Raw genomic sequence first — 17,328 nt, 5'->3', positions numbered from 1 at the left:
ACAACTGGCAAGGACTAATGAATCCTGCACACCTAAATACCCCAGTCAGAACTGCAATCAGCAGACACACCTGACCAGGACTGCAACCCAGGGACAACTGCATTACCACCTACTACCACCGGAGGGAACCCAAAAGCAGAATTCACAACAGGGAGCACATTATACTATATGGAGGACTATTGGTAGTGCAGTATATTATATGGAGGACGATGGGGAGTGCAATATACTATATGGAGGATTATGTGGTGTGCAGTATACTATATGGAGGGCTATGGGGAGTGCAGTATACTATATAGAGGACTATAAGAAGTGCAGTATACTATATGGAGGACTATGGGGTGTGCATTATATTATATGAAAGACTACGGGGTGCATTATACTATACTAATAGACTATGTGGGGGCTATTATAATATTTGGAGGGCTTTATGAGAGCCTTTACACTGTATGCAATCAATTATACAGTGTGAAGGTTTGTGTGGGGTCCATCTTATTATGTGGAGGGCTGTGTAGGGAACCATTGTACAGTGTGGAGACGTGTTGGACAATTATTCTGTATGTAGGCTCATTATACTGCATGGAGTATTGTGTGAGGGTCACAGTTGGGGGATCATACTGTTTTGGGGTCGCCATAATTTTCTGGGGGAGTTGACGGGTAGGGTACAGCAGGGTCATCATACTGTGCATGTGGAGAGTACTGTGGAGGAACTTTTTTGACATCATATTTTGTGAGTGCAATGAAAAGAAAATCTAGGGCTTCAGTAGGAGGAATATTAAAGGGCACACAGTACCACACAGCAGGTGCAGTAATACGGACACATGCGGCAGCAGTGGCTCAGCATTGAGGTATCAGCAGGATGAAGAGTTTGTGCAGGTTGGGGATGAATGCGAATTGTGCATGAATTGTGAGAAGCCAGATGTGTCTTTGTTGTAATCTCTGCAGCCAAGTCCTAGCTTGAAGAAGTTATGTTGGTCAGGGCCAGATGGAAACTCCATCAGAAAGAACATCTGCAGTAAGTTACTATCTGTAACTGTAATCTGTGTTGTGAATTCTGTTCTCGGGCTCCCTCCTGTGGTCGTGAATGGTACTTTGTTGAGTTCTGTTCGTGGGCTCCCTCTGGTGGCTTTGAGTGATACTGCTGGTCTTTAGCTGGGCTCCAGCTGCCTCATTTTCTGCTGTGCTGCTGCCTATTTAACTCCACCTAGATCTTTACTTGTTGCCAGCTGTCGTTGTATTCAGTATTGGTTCAGATCTCTCTGGGACTTCTCGTGTGACCTGTCTCCTCTTGGAGAAGCTAAGTTCATGCTAGTTCATTTTTGCTCACTGCTTTTGGAAAATGTTTCTCAGTATATGTTAAGTTCAGTCCAGCTTGCTTATATGCTATTTTCTTGCTAGCTGGAAGCTCTGGGGAGCAGAGTTGCTCCCTCGCATCGTGAGTCGGTGTGAGGGTCTTTAGTATTCTCTGCGTGGATATTTTTGTAGTATTTTATACTGACCGCACAGTTCCCTTGCTATCTTCTTACTATTTAGTACTAGTGGGCCTCCTATGCTAAAACCTTTTTTCATTCCTATGGTTGTATTTTCCTCTGATCTCACAGTCATTATTTGTGGGGGCTGACTTTACTTTTGGGGAAATTTCTCTGAGGCAAGTGAGGCTTTTGTTTCTCTCTAGGGGTAGCTAGTTCTCAGGCTGTGAAGAGGCGTCTAGGGAGAGTTAGGTACGCTCCACGGCTGCCTATAGTGTGTGTGATAGGATCAGGATTGCGGTCAGTAAAGTTTCCACGCCCCCAGAGCTTGTCCTATATTTCTGGTTTACCTATCAGGTCATCTCAAGTGTTCCTAACCACTAGGTCCATAACAGTACAGCTGGCCCATAAAGTGTTAATGCCTCACAAAAGAGGGATAAGAGAAGTTCTGAGCTCATTTTTTTTTCTCTGCAGTGTGTTTTGCTTCTCTCCTCCCCTTAATCTCTGGGTGGTTCAGGACTCAGCTGCAGATATGAACATTCAAGATCTGTCCTCTAGTTTGGATCATCTCACTGCAAGGGTACAAAGCATTCAGGATTATGTAGTTCAGAATCCTATATTAGAGCCTAGAATACCAATTCCTGATTTATTTTCTGGAGATAGATCTAAGTTTCTGAATTTTAAAAACAATTGCAAATTGTTTCTTGCTCTGAAACCCTGTTCTTCTGGTGACCCTACTCAGTAAGTTAAAATTATTATTTCCTTGTTACGTGGCGACCCTCAGGATTGGGCATTTTCCCTGGCGCCAGGAGATCCTGCATTGCTAAATGTAGATGCGTTTTTTCTGGCGCTTGGATTGCTTTATGAGGAGCCTAATTCAGTCGACCAGGCAGAAAAGACCTTGCTGGCTCTGTCTCAGGGTCAGGATGAAGCGGAGGTTTACTGCCAGAGGTTTAGGAAGTGGTCTGTGCTCACTCAATGGAATGAGTGTGCCCTGACAGCGATTTTCAGAAAGGGTCTTTCTGAAGCCCTTAAGGATGTTATGGTGGGGTTCCCCACGCCTGCAGGTCTGAATGAATCAATGTCCTTGGCCATTCAGATTGATCGGCGTTTGCGGGAGCACAAACCTGTGCACCATGTGGCGGTGTTCTCTGAGCAGAAGCCTGAGTCTATGCAATGTGATAGGATTCTGACCAGAATTGAACGGCAAAATCACAGATGTCAGAATGGGTTGTGTTTTTACTGTGGTGACTCCACTCATGCTATCTCCGAATGTCCTAAGCGCACTAAAAGGTTCGCTAAGTCGGTCACCATTGGTACTGTACAGCCTAAATTTATTTTGTCTGTTACTTTGATTTGCTCTTTGTCATCCTACTCAGTTATGACTTTTGTGGATTCAGGTGCTGCCCTGAATCTGATGGATTTGGATTTTGCCAGGCGCTGTGGTTTTTTCTTAGAGCCTTTGCAGTTCCCTATTCCACTAAGGGGAATTGATGCTACGCCATTGGCCAAGAATAAGCCTCAGTACTGGACTCAAATGACCATGTGCATGACTCCTGCACATCAGGAGGATATTCGTTTTCTGGTGTTACATAATTTGCATGATGTTGTCGTCTTGGGGTTACCATGGCTGCAGGTTCATAATCCAGTATTGGATTGGAAATCAATGTCTGTGTCTAGTTGGGGTTGTCAAGGGGTACATGGCGATGTTCCTTTGGTGTCAATTGCTGCTTCTACTCCTTCTGAAGTCCCTGAATTTTTGTCGGATTACCAGGATGTATTTGATGAGCCCAAATCCGGTTCCCTACCTCCTCATAGGGATTGTGATTGTGCTATAGATTTGATTCCTGGTAGTAAGTTCCCTAAGGGTCGACTTTTCAATCTATCTGTGCCTGAACATGCCGCTATGCGGAGTTATATAAAGGAGTCCTTGGAGAAAGGACATATTCGCCCATCCTCGTCATCATTGGGAGCAGGGTTCTTTTTTGTGGCCAAGAAGGATGGTTCTTTGAGACCCTGTATTGATTATCGCCTTCTTAATAAAATCACGGTCAAATTTCAGTACACTTTGCCTCTGCTGTCCGATCTGTTTGCTCGGATTAAGGGGGCTAGTTGGTTCACCAAGATAGATCTTCGAGGAGCATATAATTTTGTGCGTATAAAACAGGGCGATGAATGGAAAACAGCATTTAATACGCCCGAAGGCCATTTTGAGTACTTGGTGATGCCATTTGGGCTTTCTAATGCCCCTTCTGTGTTTCAGTCCTTTATGCACGACATCTTCCGAGAGTATCTGGATAGATTCATGATTGTATATCTGGATGATATTTTGGTCTTTTCTGATGATTGGGAATCTCATGTGAAGCAGGTCAGGATGGTATTTCAGGTCCTGTGTGCTAATGCCTTGTTTGTGAAGGGCTCTAAATGTCTCTTCGGAGTCCAGAAGGTTTCCTTTTTGGGCTTTATTTTTTCCCCTTCTACTATCGAGATGGATCCAGTTAAAGTCCAGGCCATTTATGATTGGACTCAACCTGCATCTGTGAATAGTCTTCAGAAGTTCCTGGGCTTTGCTAATTTTTACCGTCGCTTCATCACTAATTTTTCTAGTGTGGTTAAGCCTTTGACTGATCTGACCAAAAAGGGTGCTTATGTGACTAATTGGTCTCCTGCGGCCGTTGAGGCCTTTCAGGAGCTGAAACGTCGGTTTTATTCGGCTTCTGTCTTGCGTCAGACGGGTGTTTCTCTCCCTTTTCAGGTCAAGGTTGATGCTTCTGAGATTGGAGCAGGGGCTGTCTTGTCTCAGAGAAGCTCTGATGGCTCTATGATGAAGCCATGTGCTTTCTTTTCAAGAAAGTTTTCACCTGCCGAGCGTAATTATGATGTTGGTAATCGGGAGTTGTTGGCAATGAAGTGGGCATTTGAAGAGTGGCGACATTGGCTTGAGGGAGCCAAGCATCGTGTGGTGGTCTTGACGGATCACAAGAATCTGACTTATCTCGAGTCTGCCAAGCGGCTGAATCTTAGACAGGCTCGATGGTCGCTGTTTTTCTCCCGTTTCGATTTCGTGGTTTCGTACCTCCCGGGCTCTAAGAATGTGAAGGCTGATGCCCTTTCTAGGAGTTTTGTGCCTGACTCTCCGGGAGTTCCTGAACCGGCTGGTATCCTCAGAGAGGGGGTGATTTTTGTCTGCCATCTCCCCTGATTTGCGGCAGGTGCTGCAGGAGTTTCAGGTCGATAGACCTGACCGTTGTCCACCGGAGAGACTGTTTGTCCCTGATAGATGGACCAGTAGAGTTATTTCCGAGGTTCATTGTTCAGTGTCGGCGGGTCATCCTGGGATTTTTGGTACCAGAGATTTGGTGGCTAGGTCCTTTTGGTGGCCTTCCTTGTTGCGGGATGTGCGTTCTTTTGTGCAGTCCTGTGGGATTTGTGCTCGGGCCAAGCCTTGCTGTTCTCGTGCCAGTGGTTTGCTTTTGCCTTTGCCTGTCCCAAAGAGGCCCTGGACGCATATTTCCATGGATTTTATTTCGGATCTTCCGGTCTCTCGGAGGATGTCTGTCATCTGGGTTGTTTGTGATCGTTTTTCTAAGATGGTCCATTTGGTGCCCTTGCCTAAATTACCTTCCTCCTCTGATTTGTTTCCGCTGTTCTTTCAGAATGTGGTTCGTTTGCATGGTATTCCGGAGAACATTGTGTCTGACAGAGGGTCCCAGTTCGTGTCCAGATTTTAGCGATCTTTTTGTGCTAAGATGGGCATTGATTTGTCTTTTTCTTCGGCTTTCCATCCTCAGACAAATGGCCAAACCGAACGAACTAATCAGACCTTAGAAACTTATCTGAGATGTTTTGTTTCTGCTGACCAGGATGATTGGGTGACTTTTTTGCCATTGGCTGAGTTCGCCCTCAATAATCAAGCTAGTTCGGCTACTTTGGTTTCGCCTTTTTTTTGTAATTCTGGTTTTCATCCTCGTTTTTCCTCAGGGCAGGTTGAGCCTTCTGACTGCCCTGGTGTGGATTCTGTGGTGGACAGGTTGCAGCAGATTTGGAACCATGTAGTGGACAATTTGGCGCTGTCACAGGAGAAGGCTCAGTGCTTTGCTAACCGCCGTCGCTGTGTGGGTCCCCGACTTCGTGTGGGGGATCTGGTTTGGTTGTCTTCTCGTTATGTTCCTATGAAGGTTTCCTCTCCTAAGTTTAAGCCTTGTTTCATCGGTCCTTATAAGATTTCTGAAATCCTCAATCCTGTGTCATTTCGTTTGGACCTCCCAGCATCTTTTGCCATCCATAATGTGTTCCATAGGTCATTGTTGCGGAGGTATGTGGTGCCTGTGGTTCCTTCTGTTGATCCTCCTGCTCCAGTGTTGGTCGAGGGAGAATTGGAGTATGTGGTGGAAAAGATCTTGGATTCTCATGTTTCGAGATGGAAGCTTCAGTACTTGGTTAAATGGAAGGGCTATGGTCAGGAGGATAATTCCTGGGTTGTTGCCTCTGATGTCCATGCTGCCGATTTGGTTAGTGCCTTTCATTTGGCTCGTCCTGATCGGCCTGGGGGCTCTGGTGAGGGTTCGGTGACCCCTCCTCAAGGGGGGGGTACTGTTGTGAATTCCGTTCTCGGGCTCCCTCCTGTGGTCGTGAATGGTACTTTGATGAGTTCTGTTCGTGGGCTCCCTCTGGTGGCTTTGAGTGATACTGCTGGTCTTTAGCTGGGCTCCAGCTGCCTCATTTTCTGCTGTGCTGCTGCCTATTTAACTCCACCTAGATCTTTACTTGTTGCCAGCTGTCGTTGTATTCAGTATTGGTTCAGATCTCTCTGGGACTTCTCGTGTGACCTGTCTCCTCTTGGAGAAGCTAAGTTCATGTTAGTTCATTTTTGCTCACTGCTTTTGGAAAATGTTCCTCAGTATATGTTAAGTTCAGTCCAGCTTGCTTATATGCTATTTTCTTGCTAGCTGGAAGCTCTGGGGAGCAGAGTTGCTCCCTCACATCGTGAGTTGGTGTGAGGGTCTTTAGTATTCTCTGCGTGGATATTTTTGTAGTATTTTATACTGACCGCACAGTTCCCTTGCTATCTTCTTACTATTTAGTACTAGTGGGCCTCCTATGCTAAAACCTGTTTTCATTCCTATGTTTGTATTTTCCTCTGAACTCACCGTCATTATTTGTGGGGGCTGACTTTACTTTTGGGGAAATTTCTCTGAGGCAAGTGAGGCTTTTGTTTCTCTCTAGGGGTAGCTAGTTCTCAGGCTGTGAAGAGGCGTCTAGGGAGAGTTAGGTACGCTCCACGGCTGCCTATAGTGTGTGTGATAGGATCAGGGTTGCGGTCAGTAAAGTTTCCACGCCCCCAGAGCTTGTCCTATATTTCTGGTTTACCTATCAGGTCATCTCAAGTGTTCCTAACCACTAGGTCCATAACAAATCTGTACTGTTAGCTCTTGCATGTTTTGTAGCACTGGTGTCTACCACAATATGGTCACAGTATGTAAGTAAGATCAGTGTTGGTCTTTGTATAGACATTTTTTTTCCTAACAGCGCGGTCATCTGCTGTGGTTCCCCTACATCCACTATTAGGGTGTGCCACCATGGTTGTATTAAGGCTGATTTACATGTCTGAGTGTTTTTGCGTACCAAGTATACACAAAAAATCAGAGACATGTCTGATTTTGAACAACATTCTGGGTTAAAATCACCCATACAAGTGTATGGACCTGTGAAAATTAGACAATATACAGATGCCATTTTTGTAAAATCTGTGTATTGTCCATTTTTAGCATTACAATCAGTAAAAGTAGATTTGTCTTTTTTTTCTGCATTTGAGAAAATAATTAGTGTAACACGTCTTAAAAAATGACACACTGACCAAATGTCACTCTATGTGACAGAAGACTTCTGAAACCTGCCAGCGTATAGTGTGCATGCTAGCAGTATTTTCTGGTGCCGCCAGTGAGAGCGCGCAGTTACATGACCGCAACTATGCCATTTAAATATTTGCGGTCACATGCCAACTAGACATGCTCGTCCTCTCTCTAAAAAATTTCAATGAGGTAGGATGAGCATGTCTAATCAGAATGTGATTGGAAGTACACAAATCGCATGCCTGCATTCACATGACCATCTGCTCTCACCGGCAGCAATGGACAAACCTGACAGCATGCTTACCTCAATCTGTCATAATTCAGAAGGATGCAATCCTTAAAGTGACTACAAACTTTAATTCCAAGCCTCAACAACCCTTTTGAGGCAACATGGGGGATGTTCTAGTTTTCCTTTAAGAGACCAACTTAGCAAGGATACTTGTAGCAATGCTTGGGAGTAATGCATGTCAAATTACCTAATTTGCGGAAGGAAAAACACTAGCAAAGTACCACCTAGAAAATAGGGCTACCCTAAAAGTCAAGGTCCAACAAATTTCTGGTTCAGCCTTTATCCCTGGATGCCTGTGTCACAAGACTCATTAAGGGGTCAGACATTGACTTATACTGTATCCACCTTTCCTAGGTGGTACTTTGTTGGATAGTGTCCTACAAACCATACTTTCCTCATGTTTTGAAAGAAAGTATGAATACTTTTTACCTAAACAAACCCTTTAATCATAGTAAAATTGTACCTCTTACAAATTCAGTAGGTTTACTGCCAGAAAATGTCACAGATTTTATTTTCTTTAAGAAAGCCCAGAGGGCGTTAAATTTTTAAAAGGCAAAAAGCATAGTGCGCTTCTTTTCCATTTGCAAACAAACTCCTTATATGTACATAATAAAACATTGCATTATGTTACTAATGAGTGCTTACCTCTTTTTGATGGTACTTAATTGCCAATTTTAATCGGGCAAGGTCATTACCACTCTGCTCTTCCAATATGCTACCATCATCCTTGTAATTGAGGATAATTTCCAGTTCTCTTGAGCTCCTAGTCTGATCCAGTAGATCTTTAGCAAATTGCTTACATTGCTTTGATAGCTCCTCATACTCCGATTTAAACTCATTTTCCACTTTGCTTAATTCCTGCAGCTCCCAGCTCAGCTGGAATGCTGTGAGAAAAGGATCTTCACTTGACAGTGCTATTAAAGAAGGACTTGCCAATGCCCTGTAGATGTTAAGTCTTGATCGAGAGTGCCGTAAACTGTCCACATCAGATCCAGAAACACATTCCACACAGTTACAGCGCACTTCATGTGGTCTGGGGATTGAGACTCCTTTTTGAACAAGATGCTTTATTATTTCATAATTGTTTGTATGAGCTGCCAAAATAATTGGGGTGATGTCTGGAGTAAATTCAGAAAACTGTTTATCCAAAAGGATTGGAGGAACCTGTATGCAAACAAAATAAAAATCTATATTACATTATTATATTACATATTCAATTTTATACAATTTCCCAAAATATGTTATTTATTTTTAACAACATGAGAAATTTAAAAGGATTTTTAAAGCTTACTATGTTTATTAGTGATGAGCGAATATACTCGTTACTCGAGATTTCCCGAGCATGCTCGGGTGTCCTCCGAGTATTTTTTAGTGCTCGGAGATTTAGTTTTCCTCACCACAGCTGAATGATTTACATCTGTTAGCAAGCTTGATTACATGTGGGGATTCCCTAGCAACCAGGCACCCCCCACATGTTCTTATGCTGGCTAACAGATGTAAATCATGCAGTTGGGAAGATGAAAACTAAATCTCCGAGCACTAAAAAATACTCAGAGGACACCCGAGCGTGCTTGGGAAATCTCGACTAACGAGTATTTTCACTCATCATTATTTATGACCTTTCCTTAGGATTGGTCATTATTAGAAGCTCAGCTGTTTGAAGCTCCAGCTGGATCTATTGATTAGGAGCTGAACTGGAGTGCTCAAGAATAACCACTACACAGTGAACGGAGCTGTATTGTTCTGATCTATTACAGCTTTACATCTGGACATTACTGGAGCTGAAAACAGCTCATCAGTGTGGGTTTCGGGTGTCGTCTCCCCACCAATCTGATAATACATGCATGTCCTATAGATAGGGCATCAATGTTTAACTCATTCGGGTTTACAGTGATTTTAAGAAAAACTTTTTCTGACTTTTTTGTGTATGGGTGTGTTAGGTGTCGAGTTCCCGCTGCTATACAGGGGGAATCTTGAACCATGTCCACTGCGGTCTCCCATTCTCCTCCAGCCGCAGTGGAACCTGCTCAGCAGAGATGTCGGTCACAGCGTCTGGCTCAAGCTGATACTGTGCGCTTGGGTACTGCTGCCTTTCCAGGCTCTGCCTTTGTTGCCAGCACTGATCAGCAGTGAACAGGCATTTCAGGGACTAAGTCCTGCATTTCCCACACTGAGATTGCCCACAGTACGTCCTCCCATTGGAGGTCGGGGGTCTCATGCTCAGGTCCTGTTGGGGCTCCTATTGGACCATCAGGAATGTCCCGGATCGCTACTACTATAAAAGATTTCCATGGCCGCTCGGCAAAGCGCTAGTGTAAACTTGTGTGTGTGGATGTATGCCTGTCAATGGATGAAAGCTCTGAATCATTCCCATCCCTAGAGTTGTTGTCTGCTCGCGAATGGTAGAGATACCTAGCACCCGACATGGCTATCCTGCGCATTAGCACAAGATACTATCTAGTTAGCAGCGACCGCCAGAGCAGTGCCATGCACAGATAGTGCGCTTTCCTGGCCCTAGTTAGGGTGGTTAGTGGCATCCGCCAGAGCGGCGCTGCACGCACTCCTGTGCAGTAAATGTTTAATTTAGTTGTTTCCCTGGCACCACAGTAGCGGTGTTGAGTGCAAGAGATCTAGAGGGACTCTTAACCTGAGTCTTGGGGCAAAGTTCTGTGTCGCCTTGCTTGTGCTCTCTGTGCGGTATTGCGGCCCTGTGATGCAACAGGGTTCGCTTCCTTCATACCGGGTAAAGCTAACCTGTGTGTGTACTCACACTATACCGCCATATAGTCTGTCATTACCAAGCAGCAGGTGTCTTAGCTGCACTGTGGACCCCGGACTACGAACGCACGTTATTTAATCTCTAATTATTATTTGGTGCGTTCTGCCAGTAAGAACTGCTGACATCATGCTGATTGACATCCAGCTCCCCACTGCCTAACTGAGAGGTGTCAATCAGCATGATGTCAGCAGTAACACTGCACTGACAGAGCACAGTCGAAGAGAAGGAGCTGCTCTGTCCACATAACATCACAGGAAGCAGGAGAATCGTCGGCACAACCGCTCTTAAGTTCTTAGCCCACAGGAAATAAATATAAAAGTCCTGGATAACCCCTTTAAGAGCACTCATTAGAACTAATGACTCTTAACATAATGCATTGCTTGATTTGGAAAATAATGCATTGCTTGATTTGGAGGGTTATTTGCTTTAAAAGAGTGACCCTATTGCTTAGTTGTAATTTTGTCCTAAGCTAGGGCAGAAAATCAATATTACATCTGTTGATATCCAGGTTTTAGCTCCTCCACTGCTTAACTGCTTAAAGACACAATGGAACAGTGCAGGTGTTGCTGCCAGAGATGACTGATTAAAAGCAAACTGAATTTGAGTCGAATTTTATGAATTTCACAGGTCCCGGAAAATTTGAACAATTTGAAATTCGATTAGAATGAACTGCCTAAAAGATGCCTGCCTTTTTACACATTGTAGAAGACTGCATTAGCCACAGAAGGCTTACATTACCTTAGGCAAGAACACATGTGTTTCCCCATAATGCCTTGCAGCTATCACATCACATGTGCTATTATAGTCTGTATGAAAGTCTATATTCAAAAAAGTTGCATTCTATTGTGCTAAAACATGTCAATGTGAAATATATTAAATATGAATAGCAATACTGCTTCTGGATACTAGGAAAAAAGGAGACTCTTAGCACATCATTTGGCCATTTTATACCTGCCCATCAACCAATGTCAAGGTGATCTCAAATCTGATGTGTCCCTACATATCTAATCTGAATACCTCTCTTAGGCTGAAGTCTGAATTCCTGGGTGAATGTGGATACATCTCTCAGTAAAGCCTGCATTTGTGGGTAGATAGGACCCTGCTGTAATTAAAACCACAACATGTTGTGCTTGGTCAGAGAGCTAACATAGAAATAACAAAAGACTGACTGACGCATCCGTGCTAGTGTGAATAGGTGCATTTCTTTATGTATATTGTATATGGAGGTGGATGCTCCTAGTAGGCACCTATTCACACTAGCTTGGATGTGTCAGTCAGTCTTTTGTTATTTGTATAAAAGTCTAGGCAGGGAATGCAGCAGCCATTTTAGAGTGAATTTAGGATAGTGAGAGTTTGTCAGAGGTCAAAGTTCAGTAATAGAGGTAGGAAGACAAAAACATAAAACAATGGACAAATGCTCAAGACAGCAATGTGTTATATAGCTGCACTGAAGATGCGAATAGTAGTGTGCAAATAATAAAGAGATTCAATTGGTAGGGGGAGAGATAGAAGAGGTACCAGCAGCAATGCTAGACACTGTGATTAATCAATGATATGGTGTAGCTGACATTTGTTCTGCTGCATTTGAATCACAATTTCACACATTTTTCTTAGTTAAATAAAAACAAAATAAAACAGCACAATAGTTTTTACAGGGAAAAAAAAATCTGAAATCAGCGTCAGACAGAGTGTTTAATTGTCAGAAGAGACTGTACTGAGTTTTTGTATTTCTTGTGCAGTTTTTATGAAAGGGGAAATACAGTATATATTTTTTAATTGAAAAGAAAATTCCCCCAAATCTAGACTTTTAACTGCAATTGTCTGTTTCACAAATTATTTATGTTTTAGAAACAATTTATTTTTTTGGCGCATCTATGTCATTAGTTAGATTTTATATCTATACACGTCACGTGAAGGGGTACTTAACATTTCTTATGAGGTCACTTTTTGGAATTTCTTTTTTAAATGTAGACATTTATCTGTGCATGTCAGTTTTTGCACATTTGTTTTACTTGTTCAATTTGACAACCATACTAGTCACACTAATACTCCAGCCTGCTGCCACAATTTTCTTTTTGTACCTGTATTTACCTAGAATTTCTTAATATGTATTTTTTGACAAGGTTTGAATAATTGGAGTTGAAAGTTTTTCAACAGTTTAATGTAGCGTTGTACAAAATGTAAAAATGTATAGTGAAAGATAAATTGGCAATGGTAATGAATACAAAAGAAAAAAAAACATAACAAGGCCAATAACGCAAAAGCTGTAAACAGCAAAAGATCACAAACACCACTGGCACCAGCTGTCCAGGCAGTATTACTACCAAATGCAGATCACAATTGGCCTAATTTTTTGCCTCTGGCAAGTGTATTAGTGGGAGGGCATTATGGAATATATGGCACATCACTCATCTCAGCCACAGTAGTATGATGTTACCTCTAACAGTGACGTCGTCAGTTTGAGTCAGTATTTTTCACAGAATGGTCTGCCTGATCGTAAATGACTAAGTGGGATAATTTTTGGACTATTTTTTAAATAAATATAAAGAAAAAATTATTTAAATTGAGGAATCAACTAAAAATAGTAAATGCTGATTAACATACAATCCAAACAAGACATGTTCAAAACATTTTAAAAACCACAAATGGCTGTAACCTGAATAGTCCAGACCACATCAGTATAGTGCTTGGATTTAACTTGTCTGTCAATATGATGATTTAGGAAACCCAAATTATTGCCATCTTAACAGAAATTTATTGATATATACCCTTATTCACAGCTATGCCAGTAATTCAAGAGGCACTGCATCATTAACCTGAGCCCCATAGTAAGGACCAGTATTATGCAAAGTGCATAGAGACAAAAGGGCAGAAAATAAATTTGCCCAATGGATAATATGCGCTCATTCATCAAGAAGAACAAAGTGACAGATGATAAACAAGAGCATATACAACAATTTTGTATAATAAATATCAGGATGAACAATAGATAATACAACCCTGTGGATGAAAGTGCATAATTGAATCAAGAAAGGTAGCACAACAACTGCTGGCATAATTGCAAATAATCGCAAATGATTTCAAAGAGTAAAAATAAATATGCAGAGATCAATTAGACAGACAGTGACAAATAGACCCCATGTGTATCACCACTAGGGGTGTGACTTCATTTCTTCTGCCCCTGATTAAGCCACAAACCTAGTGATGATACGCGTGGTCTATCTATTTTTAGGTGATCTCTCTTTTTGCATACTTCTTTTTCTTCATATTTGTTGCATTTTTTGGTATGCAGTAGGTTGATCCCAATTATTATGCATTGGTGCCCTCCTTATTTCTTTGTATGATATTTTAATGTCTATCAAAGTATGATGTTATTAAATGAGCTGTTGGTTACTATTGGGTTACCATCTGTTTCTATGGTTAGCATTAATGAGATTAAAAGGGGCTGGATAGAGTCCTAGAAGATCTCAGAGTCTTGTACATATCTTTTCAGTGAGAAAGTTCTCACACTGTGAGTGGTGAAGTCAGTAAGGTTAAAGCAGTTCATAAGTGGTGGATCACACAGAGGTTACCATGAGAAGTGCCGGCTGTGACCTGTGGTAACCTTAATGACATCACCGCTTATCACAGCAGTCTGCTACTCTCAGTGTGTTCCGGCGGCCATGGTGAGCGGTCATGTTACTGATATCACCGCTCATCACAGCCTCTGGATGAGTCGGGGATCGTTCTGGGACCTCTTTATTATGGATTTATGGTGGACCCTGATGGATTATTTTTATTTTTTGTGTGTGTATATTTATTTTGATTGTGGGTTACTAATGGGGGCTTGATGTCAGAGGATATTGCAAAGCTTCAATCAACCCCAAAACCATTACAATTGCCCATGCACCAGGGCAATCAGGAAGAGTCAAGGCTAAGCACCAGAATTCGCACATCTAATGGTTGCACCATTGGCTTAGGGCTGGTGTTATTAATCTGGGAAGGTGTCAAATATATATGGCCCCTTACCAGCCTATTAATATCAGCCCACATCTGTCTGCTTAGCCTTTTCTGGTTATTGCAAACTGGTGGGGACCCTATATCTTTTTTTAGTCCCCCTATGAAATAACCAGTAAAGGCTAAGCTATTAGCTGTGAGCTGATATTAATAGGCTGGGAAGATGCATGATATTCAACTCTTCCCATACTATTAATACCAGCTCACAGCTATCTGCTTTCCCTTAGCTGGTTATTAAAAATAAAGGGGATCCCACACCATTTATTTATTTTCTATATTAGCTAAAAACAAGTACAGGAAACTACATATGCAAAGTACTAATTACATACAGTATATTACTGACATCTATCTATTTCTGTATATAAGATTGCTTTAGTTAGAAAACTAGCTTTAAATGACAGAGAATTACTGTATGTAAAATCTGATGTTAAAAACACATTGTATGTGGATTGCATACACATGTCATACAGATGGTAGGTGAGGAAAAAGAATGCGTGACACTCGCCTGACACTCTCTAAATTCTCTGTCAGAGAATCTCAGCTACTTTATACACTCAGATGTGAGCGAACCCTTAGTGAAAAAAATAACAGATGTGGGTAAAAAACAGAAGCAACTTGGAAGTAACTATGATGACACATGGGAGAAAAATCAGTCCAACAACTAAAATGTGAATGTAGCCTTATAGATTGTTCAAACGAGCGAATGACATGGACGTTTGCTGTACGTGTGCACCATTGACCGCACATAGAGAGCACATTCATCCACTATAGCCAATGTGACAGTGCACATGGGCGATTTTCCACACCTACCAACAGTATATCTGGAATAAAAAACAGCATACGCTACTTTTGGCAGATATATGGACCAGACTAGTGCACATTAACAGCAGGCAGCTCGTGCATTCAGAGAAAAACCTATCCACAATTTGCAAAGATGACTGGCCCGAGTTTTATTATGGCCGTTTGAACCCGGCTTTAATCTGAGTAAATGTTCTAGATGAAATTGTAATACTGATGTTTTATGCTGCTTGAGCAATTTTGTTGAATAAATTGAGCAAAAAGCGGAAAATAAGTCAACAGAGAATTGAAAATGCAGACAATATACAATTACATGGTCAGTAACAACAGAAATGAGTGGAGCAGAAGCCGTTTATCCGCTATTTTTATCAGGACTTTGACAGGCTTGAAAAGCAAATGCCAGGTTTCCAGACAGACATATAAATAGGAGCTGAGCTGTTATCAGCGGCATAATTACCAGATTTCACCGGCCCTTGCGCAAAATATGAAATGCCAACTATATAACATTTATCATTTTACAGAGCAACCTAATGGAATAGGACAACACGGCCTAATAACTCACAGACACATGAAACAATGTCATGATGCAGAATTTACCCATTATGAAAATTCACATCACAATATGTTTTTGTAGCTTTCACCATTGATTTAGGAAGCAATAATTCCAGAAATGTATTTATTTCATCACCAGAGCTTAGATAGCACCAGCATAGTCTTGGTCCTCAGTGAGATTAATAATCTAGTTTCTTCATACTTCCATTTGGGAACCTTAACCATGAAGCCAATGTAGGCCATATATGTTCATATATCACAATGATAGTCCATGGATTCCAGTAAGCAAAACCTTGGCTTATTTTACTGCAAAACGCTGCTGACTTTCCACAGATCTAGCCAGAAGAGTTATTTTGGCTTCTTTGGAGGTAGAAATGATTGAGCTAAGTTCCCACAATGAACTTTTCTTCCGTTTTTGATGTTGCAGAATTTCTGCACCATTTCTGCACCTATTATTTAAATTAGTTTACTTGCATTATTTAACAAGCATTTTTATTGTGTTTTTGACACTGGGTTTTTTTTGTCTCTTGTTTGTATGTCAGCTTTTAAATAAAGCTGCTTTGTTTTTGATACTTCCTGGTATTCGGCTTTGACAAAACTTTATTGACATACTTCAGCTCAGACTAAATGCGTTTCCACAGCAGAAATACACTAACAACTCATATATGTTTTTACTTGTGGAATTTCGGGACCTAATGTAAGTCTATGGTGAAATACCGCACAGAAAACTCGGCGTACACACAAGAGTAATTGAGATGCTGCAGATTTGAAATGTGCACCGCAGGTCAGTTAATGCTGTGCTAAAAAGATGCACAAAAAAGATGCTGGAGTTTTCTATAAATCCCATCCACTTTGTTGGAACCCTAAAGCCCCCATCACACTAAGCGAGATCGCTAGCGAGATTGCTGCTGAGTCACAAGTTTTGTGATGCAACAGCGACCTCAGTAGCGATCTCGCTATGTTTGACACGTACCAGCGACCAGGCCCCTGCTGTGAGATCGCTGGTCGTGTCGGAATGGCCTGGACCTTTTTTTGGTCGTTGAGGTCCCGCTGACATCGCTGAATCGGTGTTTGTGACACGGATTCAGTGATGTCTTCACTGGTAACCAGGGTAAACATCGGGTTACTAAGCGCAGGGCCGCACTTAGTATCCCGATGTTTACCCTGGTTACCATCGTAAATGTAAAAAAAAAAAAAACAGTACATACTCACATTCCGGTGTCCGTCAGGTCCCTTGCCGTCTGCTTCCCGCACTGACTGAGATCCGGCCGTAAAGTGAAAGTACAGCACAGCGGTGACGTCACCGCTCTGCTGTTAGGGCCGGCGCTCAGTCAGTGCAGGAAGCGGACGCCGGGGGATGCGAAGGTGAGTATGTACTGTTTGTTATTTTTACTTTTACGCTGGTAACCAGGGTAAACATCGGGTTACTAAGCGCGGCCATGCGCTTAGCAACCTGATGTTTACCCTGGTTACCCGGGGACCGCGGCATCGTTGCTCGCTGGAGAGCAGTCTGTGTGACAGCTCCCCAGCGACCACACAGTGACTAAACAGCGACGCTGCAGCGATCAGCATAGTTGTCTGTATCGCTGCAGCGTC

At 42.3% G+C, this 17,328-nt stretch overlaps 1 protein-coding gene across 1 annotated transcript in view; it reads right to left on the bottom strand.

Annotated features, from left to right (window-relative positions):
* The window catches only part of TRPC4 (transient receptor potential cation channel subfamily C member 4), a 431,918-nt gene that overhangs the window by 131,365 nt on the left and 283,225 nt on the right, over positions 1 to 17,328 (bottom strand). The window contains exon 3 of the mRNA XM_077298186.1: positions 8,253 to 8,771. Within this exon, the coding sequence (XP_077154301.1) occupies positions 8,253 to 8,771 (519 nt within the window). The remainder of the gene's footprint in view (positions 1 to 8,252; positions 8,772 to 17,328) is intronic.

Source organism: Ranitomeya variabilis, chromosome 3 (assembly GCF_051348905.1).
Source record: "Ranitomeya variabilis isolate aRanVar5 chromosome 3, aRanVar5.hap1, whole genome shotgun sequence".
Taxonomy (NCBI): domain Eukaryota; kingdom Metazoa; phylum Chordata; class Amphibia; order Anura; family Dendrobatidae; genus Ranitomeya; species Ranitomeya variabilis.
The sequence above is the reverse complement of the archived record's forward strand: the minus strand, read 5'-3'. Positions and strand labels throughout refer to the sequence as shown.